This window comes from Erythrolamprus reginae, chromosome Z, assembly GCF_031021105.1.
Source record: "Erythrolamprus reginae isolate rEryReg1 chromosome Z, rEryReg1.hap1, whole genome shotgun sequence".
Classification (NCBI taxonomy): Eukaryota; Metazoa; Chordata; class Lepidosauria; order Squamata; family Dipsadidae; genus Erythrolamprus; species Erythrolamprus reginae.
This window is the reverse complement of record NC_091963.1, coordinates 14,928,927-14,951,620: the sequence shown is the minus strand read 5'-3', so window position 1 is coordinate 14,951,620 and position 22,694 is coordinate 14,928,927. Positions and strand designations below refer to the sequence as shown.

Here is a 22,694-nt window from a genome sequence, read left to right as displayed (position 1 = left end):
GTGCATTTTAGCAACAGTTTCTACAAATGAATGTAAATAGGTATTTCAATAAACATATCCCACTAGTCCTTCAGCATTTCCTAACCACCTACTCCAAGCCAGCTTGAAAATTAACCACCACTTATGGCATGTAGTACAATACGTTACATTACTTCTAATAAACAGCAAAATGAAATAAGTTAAAGGGGGAAAACGAAGAAGAATTCTAATGCACAAGACATGTTTTCAATAAGAAAGGCAAAGTATGTGTGGAGGAGCTTATTAGATTCCATGGAAATCAATCTGAAATCTGGTTCAGGGTACTAAAATTAGATTTAGAAACTATTTTATTTAGTTTCAAGAGTGTTTTCCTCTTCGGTTGCTCAGCCACAGGTCACAAAGAGATAAAATATCTAGAGTGATTATTACTTCCTAAAACACCTTCATCTTGAGTGAGGATTATATCTAACTATGCATTTCTCAGCAATCCAACTTTAGTGGTCATAGCAATCGACCAAGTACTTAAAAAGTATTTGAAAAAGTACTTAAAAATATTTGATTCCCTCAAGTACTTAAAAAGTATTTGATCCTACTTTTACTTTTATACTTGGAGGCTTTGTTTGATGCTTTGAAAAAGGAAACATGAATGTTCAAAAGTATGTGTCCTAATTATTTCTAAAATAATCAGAATAAATGCTGTTTTTATTTTGTGAAATTGGTCATTATTAGCAAAAAAAACCCAAAACCCTACTGGTAAAGTTGTTAGTAAATTACTAAATTGATCAATTAATTAGTACACAACACTGTCACAGCTTCTCATTGCAACATAGCAATCTTGAATTAGACAGCTGCAGGGGGCAAGGGGAGGTAAGTCATCTGCAATTGAGCCTGAAATTATAGTTGTAGGATGAAGCTGTCATTAAGCTGATCACCATGCGATCGTGCTTGGGTTTTAAGTGAATGCCACAGTCATTAAATAAACCCATTGTATCCAATGGGCATTTGCCTGAAAAACCAGTTTCCGGCAAAAAAAGAAAAATGCTGAAAATCACATTACATTGCCATGGGATTTTGCAAACCGTTTATAAACCACAGACTGGTTACTAAGCATCCAAAATACAACTACGTGAAATTGGGTCGTAAGTAGCTCTGGAGAAGCTCGTTGTAACTTTGACCAGTTGCTAACTAACCGATCATAAGTTGAGGATTGTAATACACATCTGCATTATGGCAACACGATGCATGTGATGTTATTGTAGCTCTTACTGAACAGCTGTGACTTAGCATAACCTAATATCTCCCTTAAGAATTTCTCCTAAGTTTAAGATGGACTGTGATTTAGAAGCTGGGAAGCCTTTTCTGTGGTGGAGCCAAAGCTAAATCCCCTTCTCTTGGGTAAATCTGTTAGGGTTGTTATGTTCATGCATTTCATGGAGTATATATGACATTGGGTGACGCGGTGGCTCAGTGAGTAAGATGTTGAGCTTGTCGATCAGAAGATCGGCAGTTCAGCGGTTCGAATCCCTAGCTCTGCATAACAGGGTGAGTTCCCATTAATTGTCCCAGATTCTGCCAACCTAACAGTTTGAAAACACGAAAAAAATGCAAGTAGAAAAATAGGGACCACTTTGGTGGGAAGGTGTTGTGATTCAGCCTGAGGCTCCTCAGGGACCGGCTGCGTCTCTGATGGATCCAGGCCCGGAGGAGGAGGACAGTGAACAGGAGGGGGAGGACCAGGCAGATAGGGGAGAGGAAAGTCAGGAAGAGGATGAGGGGGAGCAGCCTGAGAGCCCCGGGGGGGGGCTCTCCCCAGCCAGTAGCCTGGCCTCATTGGATGAGGAAGCACAGGCTATAATTGATATGAGACAGCGACGTGCAGCTCAGAGACGGGACCAATTAGAAAGGTATTGGCATCACTGAATTGGCAACAGCTGGGTTTGGGTGTGGTTCTCCTCAGCAGGGTTTAAAAGGCAGGCACGCCCTTTCAGCCATGTGGAGCATTATCAACTGGAAGTTCTGCGACCCTGCTTTGCTTCTCGGCGTCTCTGATCCTGGCTTGTGGCCTAGAAGACTGGAAGACTTGGGGGAGGCGCATGTTTGTTATCTCCAGCATTGTTTTGACAGCAAGAATCCTGTTTTACTTCATGGCCTTCGTGAAACATCTTTGAAGTTTCAGCGTGTTCCTGTTTGAAAGGACATTTTCTGTTACCTGTGTTTGCTTTGAATTCTATAAACTGCCTTTGATTTTTACCAGTGTGTCTGGATTCTCTTTTTGGGTTGGTGTTTGCTGGAGGGACCCAGACAGAACAGAAGGTAACAGTGCTCTATGCACCTTTGATACTTAGTCATCCTGGCCACTTGATCATGGAGACATTTTAGGATAGCACTGGCTCTTTGACTTAGAAGCAGAGATGAGCACTGCCCCTTAGAGCCAAAAAAGACTAGCACACTTGTGCAGGGGAACCTTTACTTTATCTTATATGATACTATTTTCTTCAAAAAGTTTTGATTATTTCTGATTGCCATGTTTGAGTATTCACTGATGCCATCTACGTCTTTATTGGATTCATGTATCATTTGTGTTATCAAATGTTGGGCTCAGATCAAAAAGTAGTGGAAATTTTGAGTAATTCAGAGATGCAGCAAATGCCACCTCTGGCTGGCCCCAGAATGAAGTGGGAATGGAGATTTTGGAATATCCTTCTCCCGTGAGTAGTGTGGGAATGGAGATTTTGCAGTATCCTTCCGAGGAGGAGGAGGAGGAGGGTGGGAGGGTGGGATGGTTAGCTGGATCTGGGCATACAGCTTCATTTATGTTGTGAGCTGCCCCGAGTCCTTGGAAAGAGGCGGCATACAAATCCAATAAATAAATAAATAAATAAATTTCCACTGGTGGAACTGCGTTCCACCCTGTCCTGCCTGCTGCCTACCCCTGCAACGGAGGCAACTGCAGGCTGAAAGAATTACATACTTCAGCATGTAATTGGAAGGTAGGCAGATTACAACATGGTATAGAATTTCTAAACTTGGGCACTTAAATGTTTATTCTTCTGCACTTAACATTTAATTCTAGTTAATCTAAAATTGATTAGCAATTAACATTCCATCTACATATTCCATCTTTCTTTAGAGTAGCAGATTGCCTAGCTTAATTTCCCTTCTCAGATGTTTAAATACCAAATACCTCTTTGGAGAGGGACGGCATGCAAATTAATATACAAATTATAAATTATACATATTATTATTATTATTATTATTATTATTATTATTATTATTATTAATGTCAATACAACACAGCAAACGAGATCACTATACTGGATTTCGTATTCCATCACCAGTCGGGCGCTTCCCAAGCACCTAGGACTGCGTGATATAGCAGCGAATTATGTTTGCCGATCCCAGTAAAGTGGCCTTTTGCAATTGACAGATGGAGATTTTGTCAATTCCAATGGTTTTCAAATGTCCGCTGAGATCCTTTGGCACTGCGCCCAGTGTGCCAAGTACCACTGGGATCACTTTCACTGGCTTATGCCAGAGTCGTTGCAGCTCGATTTTTAGATCTTCATATTTCACTAATTTCTCTAGCTGCTTCTCCTCAATTCTGCTGTCCCCGAGATTGCGATGTCGATGACCCATACTTTCTTTTTCTCCACAATCAGGATGTCTGGTTTTTAATGCTTCAGAATTCGGTCAGTCTGAAGTCGGAAGTCCCACAGTAGTTTTGCTTGCTCATTTTCGACCACTTTTTCGGGCTTATGATCCCATCAGTTCTTTGCTATTTTTATTATTATTATTATTATTATTATTATTATTATTATTATTATTATTATTTAACAACAACAACAATGGAACAAAATAAATGCAGATTTCCACCTCTCCACTAAAAATGAGAAATGCTAATAATAAAGGTAAGTTGGTTCGATGATTTAAGTTATGTATTAATTGGATATGAATATAGAATGGATATAAAAAAATAAACTTTATTTCCTTAGCCATTTCCAAGGATTTTAGGGTAGGAAAAAAAACCCTCAGATTTCATAAGTATGTTTGTTCTGTTCTTTTGTCTCCTTACAGAAAAGGGAAGCATTTTGTCAACTTTCATTGCACCCCTCAAATATTTGAATCCTTCAGCAGCAAACATGGAAAATGAGGAGAATTTAAGTAAGCACTTTAATCTTCTTCATGTGGATCAGATAGAAGTCCTTTATTTTTCATTTATTAATTTTAAATACCGCCTATCTCACTGCAAAAAGCAGTTCACAGCTATCACATGTACTGTATATCTTACTTTTCCCTGAAATGAGAAATAGTAGAGTCCATCTTTGAAATTTTAAATGAAGTGCAAGTAAATCTGTTTTTCTGCTGAATCTTTTAATGTTAAGTCAGTTTGTTTATAGTGATCTACAGTGGCTTGTTCAACATTATTTTTGCCTGTTTGGGACTGAGAAAATATATATGCAATGTATGTATGTAGAATGTGAATGTGTTCATGAAAGGCCTGGGGAGATAGGGAGATATGTAACATCCTTTTATAGCAATATTAGTGTTCAGAACTGAAAAATGTTTCATTTCCTTATATTAAACTATCATGTTTAAGAGTCCTGCAGGTAAGAACATAGATTTGCATTTGTTTGAAATACTGCCAGAAAAACTCATAGCCTCATCAAAATTAGAGTAGGGTAGAGTAGGGTAGGGTAGGGCAGGGCAGGGCAGGGCTGGGCAGGGCAGGGCAGGGCAGGGTAGAGTAGAATAGAATAGAATAGAATAGAATAGAATTTTATTGGTGAAGTGTGATTGGACACACAAGGAATTTGTCTTGGTACATATACTATCAGTATACATAAAAGAAAAGATAAGTTCATTGAGAATCATGAGATACAACACTTAATGATAATCCAGGTTCAAATAAGCAATCAAATCCTTTCACTGACCCAAACCTTTCACTCACTAGCATTAATGATGTTACCTAATACCTGGATGGGAAACCATTGAGAAATTCCCGGAATGTAGACTTGGTGATTAAAATAGTCCCAAAAGAAAGTAACAATAAAGCTTTTTCATATTTTTGTTAAGAAAACCAGGAATAAAGACTGAGAAGTCTTTGCTTTTATGTGGATAGTTAATCTTTCATTTAATAACCACTATGGAATCATTCTCTAATTTGGTCTTTTTAGACTGAATCCTGTATAAAGAAGGACCACAACTGTATTCAAGTTAAATATTGGTTTCATTCAGGATATGGCAATGGAGCAGTAATGGGCAGCCAAAAATTTTATTGCCACACTCTGGGTGTGGCTTATTTTGTGGGTGTGGATTGATGGTCACGTGACTTGGGTAGGAGTGGATTGCCGGCCATGTGACCAGGTGGGAGTGGCTTGAACAATCATCATATTAGGAACCAGTCAATATAAATTTTAACCATACAAGTCACAAATCAAGCAAAGGAAAAAATTTGGTAATCCTGTTGATATAGTAGCTGGGATGAAACCCAAGTCCTGATAAAGAACTTACATATCTGAAGATTGGCTTTGAAGTGAAATTCATGATTTTCAAGTATGGCAGTAAATTGGTGGCAGTGAAACCTCTTCTCACTCTGTTCCTTGTATCAGGATTATCCAAATCCTGGTCCATGGACTGGTACTAAGGTGGGAAGCAAGTGTGTAAATCTCCATTTGGCAGGCCGCAGGTGCACACATTATATCCATGATATCTGTCTAAGACCACCCTTATAGATTGTCTTTGCACCTCTTTACAACTATGATTGATTTGTTCAAAAATACACATTATGTAATTAACTCAATTGTGGAGGCATCCAACACAAATTATTTAATACAATGCATTTGTGATGCAAGTGATGCAATATTTGATCACAGCAAAAACTCATATAACGGTCTGCCCCCTTTTTCCAAATGCCCAAGCTTCAAAGTGCAGTCAGGCGGTAGGGAAAGCAAGTAGGATGCCTGGCTGCATAGCTAGAGGTATAACAAGCAGGAAGAGGGAGATTATGATCCCGCTGTGTAGAGCGCTGGTGAGACCACATTTGGAATACTGTGTTCAGTTCTGGAGACCTCACCTACAAAAAGGTATTGACAAAATTGAACGGGTCCAACAGGTACAAGAATGGTAGGAGATCTTAAGCATAAAACGTATCAGGAAAGAGATAATGAACTCAATCTGTATAGTCTGGAGGACAGAAGGAAAAGGGGGGACATGATCGAAACATTTAAATATGTTAAAGGGTTAAATAAGGTCCAGGAGGGAAGTGTTTTTAATAGGAAAGTGAACACAAGAACAAGGAGACACAATCTGAAGTTAGTTGGGGGAAAGATCAAAAGCAACGTGAGAAAATATTATTTTTCTGAAAGAGTAGTAGATCCTTGGAACAAACTTCCAGCAGACGTGGTAGATAAATCCACAGTAACTGAATTTAAACATGCCTGGGATAAACATATATCCATCCCAAGATAAAATACAGAAAATAGTATAAGGGCAGACTAGATGGATCATGAGGTCTTTTTCTGCCATCAGTCTTCTATGTTTCTATGTTTCTAAAGTAGCAATCGGAGTTAGACTTATATGTTGCTTTTCAACCCTCTCTAAGCAATTTATAGAATCAACAAATTGCCCCCAACAATTGGGTCTCCGTTTTACTGACCTCAGAAAGATGGAAGGCTGAGTCAATCTTGCACAGGTTAGAACTGAACTGTTGGCAGTGGGCAGAGTTTGCCTGCAATCCTGCACACTAATTATTGAGCACTAAGGATCCTTGTTGTACAGTTTTCTCCCAGTTTGCCTCTAGGGGCAGCATTTCTAAGCACATACTGTAGCTTTGGGTAAAAGAGAGAAAATATTTTCCTTGTTTTGTTGACTGAGGTTGGCCCTTTGGCCATTTTTCCCCTCAGTTTATACACAGTTCAAGCTTTAATATGCTAATTTAAAAGAATTCCAGATGTACCCTGCGACAACAAAGGAATGGATTTCCTTAATTGCATCGCTCTATCATTTTCTACATCTCTTCCAACATTACAACATACTTTTTGAAGTGCAGCCACCAAAACCATAGATAGTATTCGAAGTGTAGACACACCATTGATTTTTATGAAGGTATTATGATACAATATTGGCCGTTTTGTTTTTTATTTCTTTCCTAATGACCCATGAGAAGGAACAAATCGGCCTTTTAGCAGCAGATATTCACTGGATCCATGTTTTCTCATGCTATCTGACACAATTCCAAGATCTTTTTCTTTGTCAGATGGCAACACCACTAACTTTTTGATGAGCGCCATCTATGAACATTATTTAAAGTTTACCTTCTGATCAATTGTATTCCTTCCAGTTAATTTCTCATTTTGTCGTAAGCATCAAAACATTCTATTACAGAAATATTGTGTGCTTATTTTTATCCTATTGCTATACTATATCAAAATAAATTTCAGAGATTATTAGGTATCCATAGGGGAGGCAACAACAACAACAACGGTGTTGTACAATAGACATGTTTCCCTTTTTATATGCGTGTGAGCCACATACTACTGTTAACACCTCTTTCCAATGAATGCCCCTGCAGACTATTTTAAAAGTTCTTCCAGTAAATCATACATGCGTCTGCCTCAAACAATTGCACGAAAAAAGAATGACAATGTGAATAATCCCTTCTCCCTATTTCAGAAGCTGGGAAGCATTTGCACTTTCTTCCTTTAGTCTGTTGCTTAAGTTTGTTCACTTCTAAAGTTGCCCCCACCAAAAATAGAAAATATTCTTTGGTGTGTATGCATCCCCTAAGACAGGGATGGGTTCTACTTACCTTCGCTACTAGTTCCAGGTTTTACGCGCGTGCTCTCGCTACCCTCGTGCACATGCCCATATTGCTCCCAGGTTAAATGCATCTGCGCATGCGCAGGAGGCTTTCCGCATGCACAGAGGGTTATTTTTATGTAAATTTGGCTGTGGTGGATGGATTTCAAGCTGGAGTACCAGTTTGGGGGCGCGTCCAGCCAGCTGTCTCTCCAGGGAGAAATTCCCACTTCCGCTTCTAGAGAACTGCTCCAGACTGGCAGGAACCCACGTCTGCCCTAAGAAACTTTATAATGGACTTGGAATATCTTTTTGTTGTTTTTGCAGGCCGCGGGTTTGACACCCCTATCCGAAGAATAAGAGATGTGTTTGTCCCAAAGTTATCCAGCTAACTTTATGTCTGAAACAGGAATAGAATTCATAGTGTTTCATGTAATTCCTTAACCCTGCGCCAAGCTGGCTCTATTCAGATAATAAACTTTTAGAATAAAAATGTAGTTTGGCACAATGGTGAAAATAGGGTTTGGGCTAGGCTTCCTTGAGATCTGTGATTTTACTTATCTGGTTGGTTAGCTTTTAGTAACTCGCTCTCATTATTGATGTTCTTGCCATTCTACTATGGCATTGCTTACCGTGCTATAAAACATTTACCTTGGCATTAGCATGCCATTAGAGATATTATTAAGACGGTGTCTTCATGGCTAGTGATAGTCTTAGATTTTTGTTATGGAAAGGATTTCAAATCAGAAAACGTTGAGGCCAAACTCTATTTTATTTTATTTTATTTTATTTATTTATTATTAATTAATTTATTAATTAATTAATTAATCAATTAATTAATTAATTAATTAGATTTGTATGCCGCCCCTTTCCATAGAGTCGGGGCGGCTCACAACACAATAAAACAGTTCATAACAAATCTAATAATTTACAATTTAAAATATTTAAAAAACCCATTATTTAAGCAAACATACATACAAGCATACCATACATAAATTGAATTGAATAGGTCCGGGGGAGGTGTCTCAGTTCCCCCATGCCTGACGACAAAGGTGGGTTTTAAGGAGTTTACGAAAGGCAAGGAGGGTAGGGGCAGTTCTAATCTCTGGGGGGAGCTGGTTCCAGAGAGTCGGGGCTGCCACAGAGAAGGCTCTTCCCTTGGGGCCCGCCAACCGGCATTGTTTAGTTGACGGGACCCGGAGAAGGCCCACTCTGTGGGACCTAATCGGTTGCTGGGATTCGTGCGGCAGAAGGCGGTCTCAGAGATATTCTGGTCCGATGCCATGAAGGGCTTTAAAGGTCATAACCAACACTTTGAATTGTGACTGGAAATTGATCAGCAACCAATGCAGACTGCGGAGTGTTGGTGTAACATGGGCATTTCACTGAGGGCTGCATCAGGGTTGTTTTTGGCTTCAAAGATACATGGGGCAAGCATGGCCAGGGACACGGGACTTGCGTTGGGGCACTTGTGATGGCCAAGTGCTAAATCAAGACTTTTCTGAGACCCTACCCTCACTTTCATTATAATCTCCTTCCTTCCTTCCTTCCTTTCCTTCCTTCCTTCCTTTCCTTCCTTCCTTCCATCCTTCTTTCCTTCCTTCCTTTCCTTCCTCCCTCCCTCCCTCCATCCCTCTTTCTTTCTTTCTTTTTTCTTTCTTACTTACTTTCTTTCTTTCATTCCTTTCTTTCCTTTTCTTCCTTTTCCTTCCCTCTTCATTCTCCTTTCTTTTTCCTTTCACTCTTCCTTATTTTTTCTTCCTTGATCTCTTCCCATCTTTCTTTCTTCTTATTTTCTCTTTCCCTTTCTCCTTTCCTCTCCTTTCTTGCCTGCTCAAATGCAAAAGGAGAAAGACTTTTCCTTTTGTTTTGCTTTTAGATTGTTCTAATAGCCCTTTGCCAGCAAAAACTGAGCTCCATTTTCACTGGCAGACACACCACAGGCCAGGGTTTTGATGTTTTCAGCCCACCCCCATGGGCTACATTTAAGTACCCCACCACAGATCCAGCCCATGGGTCTTGAGTTTGACATCCCTGGGTTAAGGTAAGACATTTCTGTTGACATTGGAATGAAGATAGCATTGATGCTGGAGTTTCCGAGGCCTGTGGTTCAACTTGTTATGAGGTTTAGGTTAATAAGAAGCCAGTCGAAATTGATTGGCGAGTTTAACTAATTCTGGACTTGTCCCATACTTTTGTCCATTTGTCAAGTCATCAGGAGCACTATCTGTTTACATTTCTACTGCTCATCTGCCATGTATGCAGAACCTCCCCATTATTTGAAAAACTTGATTACAATTCATGCTCCTGTGCACTCAAGTCAATAATGCAATCAAGGTCAATTAGTTTTTCCTTGTTGTTGACCTTTTCTCACTTGGTTGCTGCCCTCTGGAATCTTGTCCCTCTTTTTGCTTCATCTGGAGGACTTCTAATGGACATGGGAAAACATATTATTATTTGATTTAATATTAGGAAATGTTCATATTAGTCATTAGGTTGTATTGGAAAAATTTTTGCTTTGACTATTAAAATATTTTATTACAATATGCTCAGGGGTGGGTTCTACTTACCTTACCCACTGGTTTGCAATGCCACTGAAGTGCATATTTGCATGCATGCATACTCACTTCCCTCATGTGCATGCAGGGGTCGCTGCATGCAAATCGGCTTCAGCCCATGCTAAGTAGTTCAAATCAAGCCCTTCTGCATTGCAAACAAGAAAAGGAGCACAAAAAACAGCTGCGGAGTTGATCAGCTGGGCTTCGGAAGAAGCAATAAAGGTCTGTATAAACCCTGTGGGTGGGAGGGCAAGCACACTTCCAAGCACACAGAGAATGGGATTTTTTTTTAAAAAAATAATAATTAAAAAAAGCTGCACCCATGGACTATGAAACAGGATACATGATGTCATGGTGACATCACCACCAGTTCGGGCAAACCAGTCCGAATTGGGAGTAACCCGCCCAGTGAAGGGCCACACTTACCTTTCCCTACTGAATCGGGTACGCACCTGGGCAGCAGTGGGCATGTGCACTCCTGCATGAGAATTTGCTTCTGCACATGCACAGAAGCAAAGAAATAGGTAAAAATCACCAAAACCTTATGCATGCAGGAGATTTTGACAATTTTTTTTGCTTCCGTGCATGCGCAGAAGCAAAGGAAGGCTGAAAATTGCCAAAAATCACTGATTTTCACCAATTTCCTTGCTTCTGCACATCCGCAGAAGCACATTCCTGTGCGATGTGCACAGGGATGTGGCAGGGATGCGCAGATGCACTTGCTGTTTCCACTAGTGGATTGGCAATTCTAGGCATACCAGGAGCAGCCCAAAACTGAACCCACCTCTAGGTATGCTATAATTGTTTATATATATCATTTTCATTTATCTGCACTACACTTAGTTGTAGCTATACATCTACTTAAACTACCACTACTGTTACTATTAATTTGTTCATCTTTGTAAAATGCTTACCAAAGATGGCAAAATGAATGAAGAAGTTTAAAGATGGGCAAATGAAGCTAGAATTGTATGTGGCCTGTTGTAAGGAATGAATGATTGTCAAATAAAGAACTCACTTTGTTATACGGAAATGAGAATTGGGTAAGTGGAATGTCGTGGTAATGGAATACTTAAAAAGATAGAATCAAGAATGAATGTTTAAAATGAATGTGGAATGAATACAAGAGCTATATGAGAACTTCAATATAGAGAGAATGAATGGAAATTGAATTGGCAATTGAATTATAAAATATCTGAAGGATGAATAACATACTAAGAGATGGGATAAAGCAAAAAAGTTAATATTGAATGGAATCAATAAGTTTAGAAACAAAGAGTGATTCATAAAATTGGAATATGGCCATGAATTTGGTTTGCGAGAATAGGATGTTAATGAATGCATTTGTTATGTACAAATGTTATGAACGAATGTTAACAAATGTTATGAGTGTAGCTGTATTTCTTTTCTTTTAATCTCATGTCTGTAACTTTCAGGCTTTCAACCTGCCTGTTGATATAAGACAGTGATGGAAAACCTATGGCATGCGTGCCACCTGTGGCATGCAGAGCTATATCTGTTGGCACATGAGCCATTGCCCTCACTCAGCTCCAGTGCACATGTGTGTCCCGCCCAGCAGATTTTCAGCTTGCATTGAAGCTCTGGGAGGGTGGTTTTGGCCTCTGGAGGACCTCCGGAGCATGGGGTGAGCCACTTTAGTCCTCCTCAGGCTCCAAGAAAACCTTTGAAGCCTAGAGAGAGCAAAAAATGGATCTAATGGGCCCACCCAAAGTAGGGAAATGGGGGAGCAGGGGAGGGTCATGTGTGCATGCACAGGGGATGGAGCATATGGGGGAATCACACATGCATGCTCAGGGGGCAGGGGGCATTGACTTATGGGTGTGGGCACTCGCATGCGTGCAATAGCGTGTGCACACGTGTTTTTGGCACCTGAAAAAAAAGGTTCGCCATCACCAATATAAGAGATACCTTCTTCATATAGGAATAGATCACATCCTCTTTGCATATAATTGAAATGGAAAAATTATTTCCATATGTATTTTTTCACCAAGTGTTCCAGCCAACAGATACTAAAGTAACCTTTAAAAGGAATAAAATTATATCTTTCAATGTAGAATAAGATGGGAAGTTCTTCTGACTTATGACCCAATGATCAAAGTAGTGCTATTTAATGATTCATTACAGACTTCAACAGCACTTCATGACGCAATTGTGCCACTAATATTGTCCTCATAGTGACAGAAACCAGAAAAGGACTCACAAAAGGAAGAATAAACAAAGAAATCTAAGATGAACCTTCACAACTTTGTTAAAATGTCCTTTTCATTCTATCAAATGAAATTAAGATTTTTGGAACAAATAATCATTGGGGTTTAATAACCTTACCATCACAGCTGTTTCATGTGGGAAACACGTTTTACTCATTTGAACCAAGCCTAAAAAATGAAGTCATGACAAAGTGTAAAGCTAATTAGTTGGCTTAAATCAGTGGTGGGAGGCTCCACTCATCTGTGCAAATGCAAACCGATGGGTAAATAATTTACAACCCACCAGTGGTTTAAATTAATCACTTAATGTGATTGTTTCCCTTACATTTGGTAAAAGCTTTCAATATACAGTGATACCTCGTCTTACAAACGCCTTGTCATACAAACTTTTCGAAATACAAACCCAGGGTTTAAGATTTTTTTGCCTCTTCTTACAAACTATTTTCACCTTACAAACCCACCGCCGCCGCTGGGATGCCCCGCCTCTGGACTTCTGTTGCCACAAAGTGCCCGTATTTGTGCTGCTGGGATTCCCCTAAGGCTCCCCTCTATGGGAAACCCCACCTCTGGACTTCTGTATTTTTGTGATGCTGCAGGGGAATCCCAGCAGCGCAAAAACAGGCACTTCGCTGGCAACGGAAGTCCGGAGGTGGGGTTTCCCATGGAGAAGAGCCTCAGGGGAAACCCAGCAGTGCAAAAACGGGCACTTTGCTGGCAACGGAAGTCTGGAGGTGGGGTTTCCCATGGAGGGGAGCCTCAGGAGAATCCCAGCAGTGCAAAAACGGGCGCTTCTGATGGCAAAAGGGGTGAATTTTGGGCTTGCACGCATTAATCGCTTTTCCATTGATTCCTATGGAAAACATTGTTTCGTCTTACAAACTTTTCACCTTAAGAACCTCGTCCCGAAACCAATTAAGTTTGTAAGACAAGGTATCACTGTATTTGAAAGCCGTTCCATTAAAAAAAAATTGGCAAGCTTTTTACAAGATAGGTTATAAAGTCTTACCTCAACAGGTCTTATCCATTTGTTCAGGTTTGGGACAAGCCTGGAAGTCCATGGCCAAGAAATTAGGTTGTCAAAAAATATATGGTGACTAGACACCATCAAAGTTGACATCAGCCAGATGTCAAAGAAGTCATTGGTAGAAAAATGCCTGCAGATTTTACTCTGCTAGTCATTGCCAATTCAGGGTGTCCGGACGGAAAGCATTTTGAAATTCCCTGATATTTCCCTGACATTTCCCTGTAACTTGCGATTGAGTTAAGACACGGTCGTAGATGATGTCATATCAAACAGCTAAGCCGTGGAGAAATATCAGTAGCTGAGGAAGTTGTTGCCACAGTTATGCTCATTTTTGCTTGACTCTGCCAGGCAGTGCAATACTTTATATTAATTTTTTTACCTGATTTTTCCCTGACTTTTAAACATTTTAATACAGTTTGGGTTTTCCCCCTGATTTATTTTGTTTTTTTAATGAATTCAGGTTCTTAATCATAAAACAAATTAGAATAGGAAGAACCAATTATTTAAGTTCCCCTAAAATAAAATTATTATTTTCTTTAGTCCTTTGACAGTGTATGAGTACTACGTAGCAAATAATGCACTTCCATGAAAACCTCTCAATGAAAAATAATCAGAAAAAAATTAACAGAGACAGATACAGGATTATTTTTGGCAGGAAGAGAGAGCATGCTTTCATAATAGTATGCTAAGTGTGAAAACAATTCCAGATGGAATTGTTAATCTATTGATCAGATGGTCAATATACGTCAAGAGAATAAAGACCAAACACAAGGCTGTGTTAATAGAAGTATGGTTTCTATATAATAGGAAACCATAATTTTATTTTATTCCACCTTGAACAGAATCCATTCCAAATGCTATGTGCATTTCTAGGCACCATATTTTTTTTTAAAAAAAAAAGATTTAAAGAACTGGAATAGTTTCAGGAAAAGCAGGCAACTGTGCTCAAGGAATGGAAAAAATAAATTCTATAGAACAGTGTTTTTCAACCAGTGTGCCGTGGCACACTAGTGTGCCGCGAGACATGGTCAGGTGTGCCGCGAAGCTTAGAGAGAAAGAAAGCAAGAGAGAGAGAAAGAGAGAGAGAGAGAGAAAGAGAGAAAGAGAAAGAAAGAAAGAAAGAGAGTGAAAAAGGGAGAGAGAGAAAGGGAACAAGAGAGAGAAAGAAAGGAAGAGAGAGAAAGAGAGAAAGAGAGAAAGAAAGAGAGAAAGAGAAAGAAAGAAAGAAAGAGAGTGAAAAAGGGAGAGAGAGAAAGGGAACAAGAGAGAGAAAGAAAGGAAGAGAGAGAAAACAAAAGAGAGATAAAGAGATAGAGAGAAAGAGAGAGAAAGAAAGCAAGAGAGAGAGGGGGGAGGGAAGGAGAGAGAGAGAAAGACATAGAGGGAGGTAGTGAGGGAGAGAGAAAGAGAGCAAAAAAGAGGAAGGAAGGGAGAGAAAGAGGGAGAAAGAAATAGAGTGAAGGGGAGGAAGAGAGAGAGAATTTTTTTGTCCAAACTTTTTTAGCCCCCCCCCCCCCCCGCTCAATGTGCCCCAGGGTTTCGTAAATGTAAAAAATGTGCCGCGGCTCAAAAAAGGTTGAAAATCACTGCTATAGAAGACTGAAAATAGTGGGCATGTTTAGCTCTATTAAAAAAAAGACAACTAAAGGAAAAGAAGGCCAAGACTTGCTAGCCCTTATGGAATGATAGATTGAAATTACAGGCAGACAAATTCTAACTAAATGTTAAAAAGAAGAGCAGTATAAGTGGTACTAGTCATTTAGAAAGATCATATTCTCCTGAATGAGTTGAAATAGAAGCTAGGTTACCGTCTGTTGTGGAAGATTTCATTTGGATTGTAGCATTGAACTGGATATTCAAGTTGATGTCCTCTGAGTTTCAAAGCCAGTTTAGTGTAGTAGTTAAGGTGTTGGCCTAGCAACCTGTGAATACTAGGCCTTCCTTAGGCATGAAATCTTTTTGGTCAATCATTCTCAACCGGGGGTAGGTTCTAACTTACCTTGCCACCTCCATGCTGCATGGCTGCATTCACATTGCTTGCCGCAAGGCTGTGCCACATGTCTGTGCATGCGCAGTGCTGAAAACTCACCTTAAATTTGTTTATGCGCATGTGCAGAAGCCAAAAACAAGATGGTGGCACCCAGAGACCAGCACCAACAGAACTAGCTCATTGATGTCACCACTGGTTTACTAAAGGTTCCGAAGAACTGGTTAGAAACTTTAGGAACACACCTACAGAATACCATCAAAATTTATCCCACATACCACAGCTTTTCTAGCTGACCAGATACCCAAGTGATTACAAATTCTCATTTTATTTTTACTTTATTTTTCTTTTCTGCATCAAAAGAATGCTTATTAAAGAATATAATATCTGGCCATCTGAAGGAAAGTAGAAGCATAAAATAATTTAATTCTAGACCAAATTATTGATCTAAAACCAGTGATGGGGAACCTTTTTTCCCCTTAGGTGCCGAAAGAGCATATATGCACAATATCGTGCATGTACGAGTGCCCACAACCATAATTCAATCCCTGGAGAAGGCAAAAATAGCTTCCCCCCCCCCCGAGCCCCTCTGGAAACCAGAAACAGCCTGTTTCCTAACTTTTGGTGGGCCCAGTAGGTTCATATTTCACCCTTTCCAGGTTGCAAAGGCTGTCCTGGAGCCTGGAGAGTAAAAATGCCCTCCCCCATCCCTTTGAGGCTCTCTGGAAACCAAAAACGCCCTCCCAGAGCCTCTGTGCAAACCAAAAATCAGCTGGCCAGCATACACATGTGGGGTTGCAACTGAGCTAGGGCAACAGCTTGCATGCCAGCAAATATAGCTCTGCGTGCCACCGTGACATCCATGCCATAGGTTTGCCATCACTGATCTAAACCATTGCTTTAAATAATTAATCCACATCAATGGTGAAATCCATTTATTTTTACTACGGGTTCTGTGGGCGTGGCTTGTGAGCATAGTGTGGCTTGGAACACGTGGCTTGGGGAAGGATACTGCAAAATCTCCATTATCTACCTCACCCTGGAGCCAGTTGCTAGTTCTCCAAATTATTCAAAATTTCCGCCACTGCTTATCAAGAATCTGCTGGATTTCATCCCTGGTCCACATACATTGTAGTCATAATACACAGAGCTGCCCAGCCAGAGAGAGCGATGGAAATTTCTTTATGTTTCTGTTCTATCACACTTCTTGATCCAGGTAGACAGTTCAGGTAGATATATGCCATAGATCATATTTGAAGGAGGTCATAAAATCAAGTTCCCCAAAATGCTGTGCAAAGAGCAAAACAAAACATATTTTTCCCCAACCGGGTTCTCTAAATTAGGATCTGGTCAAGATTTTTCCCCTCAATTTTCTCCTCCTCCAGACAAGAGCTCCCACAAGAGCTACAGTTCCCACAACTCTGAGACAATTCTTAAAATAGTCAAAACTACAATTCAAAGCAGGACTATTATTGACAGAATACCTTGTCATCTAATTTAAGAACCAGTAAAGTGTGGCAACAGAATGTTAGCTTTAAACTGGAAACATCCAGGTACAATTTTTAGTCCGGCCAAAGTGGCTTGGAATTCTGGGGTGCCTAATCCCAGGAGTTTTGGGGGAGCACCAAGTTGAAACAAATATATTTTGTTAAGGTCACAGGAACTCTCAGGTCTCAAAGGGTGCTATTTACTTTGTATTATCAGAATCAGTCTTTCAGTCTGTTCATGAAAGTATGTGGCAGCTTAAAGATGAATTTACTCTGTTCACAAACCATGCAGTTATGAAAGTAAGAGAGGGGAATAGAGATTGGGAAAGGCAATATGAATTATAAATACAAATAACCCCTTGTGTTTTCCTATTCAGTGGTGCAGAATCAATACAAATTCTTTTCGAACCTGAAACAAGAGTTGGAAACAAGAGTTACCTATCTCTTCATACTTCCAGTATCATTGTCTACAATGATTGGTTCAGTAAAACTGTTTAAAACGGGAGGGGAGATGGGTAAACGTTCTACATTTCTAAATTATTTTCTAGGAATAACATGACTGGAAACAATAGGTTGTGTCTGCTTTGAGTGGGGAGGGAAGATCAGTTTTAAATTAGTATAGAAAGTGGTAATTGCCCATCCCAGGGACACATTATGGCTGGGCTCTTATTGTATTGTTTAAAACCCAACATACCTTACTGTATTATTTGAAATCTCAGCATGTTATAATATAGTATAATTTTTGTGGGATGCTCTGGGTCCTCGGAGAGGGGCGGCATACAAGTCTAATTAATGATGATCATGATGATGATCATGATGATGATGATCATGATGATGATCATGATGCATCCTGCTCAGTAATGGGCTGCCAAAATTTTTACTGCCACGTTATGGGTGTCGCTTATTTTGTGGGTGTGGCTTAATGGTCATGTGACTGGGTAGGTGTGGCTTGCTGGCCATGTGACCAGGTGGGAGTGGCTTGAACGATCATCATCATTCAAGTAAACTGTTAAGTCCTCGACTTACAACCTCACCAGTGTCGCTCTCTGGGGTGACAATTTGCTTTGTGTTTCCCGTGTTCTCATTCCTGGGTCACTCCTTGCCTCAGAATTGGAAAGCCAAGGCAGAGTCACATGGTTATTATTGCCATATGATGCCTTTTCATCTCAGCTGTGGGCAGAGTGAGGGCTTTGCAAGGGGAAAAAGACCACAGCCCAGATTGCTTTGGTGCAGCTCAGCTCAGCTCTCCTTTTTTTCCCCTGCTGCTGCACGCTTCTCACTTTTTTCCTCTTTCCTCCTTCCTGGCCTCGGGAGGTGGTCACATGAGGCTGGAGGGGAGCCAGGCAGGAGAGAAGGAAGCTCAACCAAGGCCAGGAAGGAGGAAAGAGGAAAAAAGCAAGGAGTGCAGACGCAGCAGCAGCAGGGAACAAAAGGAGAACCTAGCCAAGATTGGTAATCCCAGAAGTGACTGCCACTGGTCAGCTGGAGCTGGCCATGCAGCTTCATTTCCACCAGTGGAACTGCGTTACACTCCGTCCTGCCTGCTGCCCACCCCTGATCCTGCTATCATATTAAACCATAGAATTACAGACGCAACATAGGATGTATACAGCAATTGTGTTTTGTTAGTCTAGATTTAGGGTTAATTTACTCATTTTATGTAGACATTGAATAAATGGGCATTTCTATATTAAAAGGCTTTATATGAAAAGCAGAAGAATGACGATTATATTCTGAACCAGGGTAGTAGGCAGACAGACATACTACCATATTTTTCAGAGTATAAGATGCACCTTTTTAACCCCCCCAAAAGAGGAGGAATACATGGATGCATCTTATACACCAAATACAGCCTCACCCAGCCACCCCCGTCCTTTGGCCTCTGCTTCCCAGAAGTTTACCTCCTTGCATCAAACAGTACAGAGCCTGTTAAGCCAAACAACTCATTATCAGCTTCCTGACTCTTCGCGGATTTGAGGCTGAAGCCATATGATGAAATGAAAGTGAAACTAGCTGCAAGAAGGCAAATTGTTGGGAGAGAGGCACAGATTTTTTTTCCTGTTGAACTGGATGCAAGGAGGTAAGTCAATAACTATAAATGTCTGTAGAATATTCAAATTATTAGACTTATTGTTAAAGACTGCTTTATTATTGTTCTAGAAAACAAAATGAAGAAGATTTTTAAAATAAATGCTTGATCTGGAGAGGCCCAGTGGTATTGTATCTTCTTTTAAATAGCAGAGAATAACTATACTTCCAGAAAGCCACATCGATTTTAAAGATCTGTAAAAGTATAATTTGAAATGTAACCGTGTCCTGTTTAGTATTAAGATAAGACAGATGAGTTAAACATTGACTTAGTCATGTTTGGGGTAGATATATTTAAATAATTTGAAGGAGTCAGGGAAGGAAACTTTCTGGCATTACTATACTGCCATAATGTACATTTCTTCAATTCTTTGCTATTTCTATGGGTCAGGCACACATGCACAGAAATACACAGCAAACAGTGTATACCATCTGTACTGTTTGCTGTTTGCTGGAAGGCAAATTGCTGGGAGTCAGAGGCAAAAAAAATTTCCCTTGTTTTGCTCTTCCAAAAAGTGTGTCTTATACTCCAGTGCATCTTATACTCCAAAAATTACAGTACTTTATCTGGACTTAAATTTCAGATAAAGGTAATCCTTAACTTACAATCATTTGTTTAGCAACTCTTCCAATGTACAACAGCATGAGGGAAAGAGTTTTATGACTAGTCGTATTTACAACTATTGCAGAATCCCCACAGTCATGTGATCGCAATTCAGATGCTTGGCAACTGACATATATTTTTAATAGTTGAGCATCCTGGGCCGCAAGATAATTCTTTGTGACTTTCTCAGGAGGCTTCCAACAAGCAAGTTCAATCGGGGAAACTGGTTTTGCTTTAAAAACTGCAATGATTGTCCCAAAGCTGGGACAATCAAGAGACAACTGGACTTTCTGCAATGATTTACTTCACAACAAAAAGTGGCAAAAAGAAAGTACCTGTCCCAATTGTGGTTGTAGGGACTATCTCTACAAATCATACTGTACCTCCACAGAGGGAAGCACTTGCTGCACAATTTATGTATTTGCTCGCTTGCTCTCTTGAAGATTACCCAGCCTTGAAAGACTTTAGGCAGTGAAGAGCAAATCAAAAAATCCCTGTAAATTAAACAAATACAATACATTTATAAGTGCCCAGCTGTCATGGTACCCTAATCAGTCTAAAACGGGTGTGAAACACAATTTGATTGAAAGCTGCATCAGGGTTGTATTTGGCTTCAGAGATCCAGGATGGGCGTGGCCAGGTGGATGTCACTCTTGTTGGGGGTGTCTGTGATGGCCTGAGCACTCTTTCAGTGAAAACAGGCTCATGAGCTCTGTTTTCGGCTGTAATGGTTTCCCTACAACCCTCTGCCAATGAAAATGGAGTTTGGGAAGGCTGCACATGACCCTCATGAGCTCCATTTTCACTGGCGGAGGCACCGCGGGTAGGTCCTTTGCTGTTTTCTGGGCAGCCCCCTGGGGCAAAATCAAGCATCCCCATTGGGTGGTTCCAGGATCCCCCAGCTTGAGTTTGACACCCCGATCTAAAACAAAGGTTAAATGGAATAGGCCTCTTTCACTCGATTTAGATTGCAAGGAGAGTTGGAACTGCGCATATCTGTAGAAGGCAATCGTTTTACCTTTTAGGCAATATTACAAAAGATCTAACAACTTTTACCTTGCATGGAGAGGGATTACCAGCAAGCCCTTTCCAGATGATAGGCAGATTCTTTTATGGCAAGGCAAGAGTTGATGTGACTTAATGGTGGAGCGTTAAAGGGAAAAACCTGAGATTTTGAATTAGTCCTCTAAGCCAACTGGCAAAACAAATGTTGTTTTGAACTGGTGGTATTTATTTATTTATTTATTTATTTATTTATTTATTTATTTATTTATTTATTTATTTATTTATTTATTACTAATTAGATTTCTATGCCACTCTTCTCCACAGGCTCAGGGTGGCTGACAGCAAATAGATACAAAAATACAAAGTACAGTGTTCCCTCAATTTTCACGGGTTCGAACTTTGCAAATAGCCTATACCACAGCTTTTCAAAAAATAATAATTAAAAAATACTTTGCTTTTTTTCCCTATACCACGGTTTTTCCCACCCGATGACTTCATACGTCATCGCCAAACTAAGAATTTTTGCAAATAAATAACCAAAAAAATAATTATTGTTAATAAATAATTATGTTTATAAATATCAGGATCACTAAGTGTCTTATTCAATGGTGAGTACCAGTAATAATGGTGAGTAAATGGTTGTTAAGGGAATGGGAAATGGTAATTTAGGGGTTTAAAGTGTTAAGGGATGGCTTGGGATACTGTCCATAGCCAAAAATGGTGTATTTACTTCCGCATGTCTACTTTGCTGAAATTCTACTTTTGCGGGCAGTCTTGGAATGCATTCCCCGCGAAAATCGAGGGAACACTGTATAACAATTCTAAAACCCAATACTTAAAAACAGTCATTCCATATACTTTGGTCGGAGCCAGACATAACACTCAATGGCCCCAAGCCTGCCAGCAGAGTTTAGTTTTTAAGGCCTTGCAGAAGGCCAGAGGGGTGGGGGGACACTGCCTTAGAACCTGATCCTGATGGTCATTCTCCCAAATAACTAATGTTCTTCAGTCCCATAAACAGGCCTGAATATTGACTGAAAAATATAATTGGGCTTGTGTCTGGAGGTACCATGAGTTTGAACGGAATTATACTTCTGTGCTTGTGCAGGTAGCAAACTTGTGCATGGAGACACAGATGTGCCCATGTTCCAGTGAGGTTTTTTGCTTCCACAAACATGGGCACACCTGCATCTCTGTCGCGAGTTTTCTACCTGCACACGTGCAGAAACATAATTCCACTCAAACTCACAGTACCTCCAGAGCTGCGGAGATGAGCCCAATTAGGCATGCCTAGCAGCCTACCACTGATCTAGATTATCTTGTTTCTTAAACAATCTAGATTTTTCTGAGTTGGTAGCTCCCCATTGCCTTCTCAACTACTTCCTTACAGAAAGGGAAATTACAAGTCATAATTGTAAAAAGATGATCAAATTATCAGGGTGAGTTTCTTTGAAAGAGAACTCATCTCAACCTGTATCAGAGCAGGCAGCATTTTGCCCCCACTCAAGCATTAATTATCTCCTGGAATCATTCATTGACATTGACTGTAAGAGCATTACTGGATTAACGTAAATGACTGTATAGTCAGTCCAACATCCCGTTTTATGTGATTGCTAAGCCAGATGTCTTTGGGAAGTTCACCAGTAAGATATAGCTATTTTCCCAGGAGATGGTATTCAGATACATGTTCATGGTGACCTTGATCCTGGCTGTAATATACAGCCATCTTGTTTTGTACTGATTAATGAGCTTACTTTATATACATTAGTTTAATCCCTTTTAAAAACAATGTTTATTAGCCGTCAGTATTGCATCTTGTGGTAGGGTAATAATTTAGCAATGTGTGTAAAAGATATTTAATGCTAACTATTGTAAGCCTTACAACACTTAATACAGTGGTACCTCTACTTACAAATTTAATTCGTTCCGTGACCAGG

General features: G+C 40.0%; 1 protein-coding gene across 1 annotated transcript in view; it reads left to right on the top strand.

Annotated features, from left to right (window-relative positions):
• The window catches only part of ADARB2 (adenosine deaminase RNA specific B2 (inactive)), a 599,017-nt gene that overhangs the window by 411,013 nt on the left and 165,310 nt on the right, over positions 1-22,694 (top strand). The window contains exon 3 of the mRNA XM_070729429.1: positions 4,054-4,140. Within this exon, the coding sequence (XP_070585530.1) occupies positions 4,054-4,140 (87 nt within the window). The remainder of the gene's footprint in view (positions 1-4,053; positions 4,141-22,694) is intronic.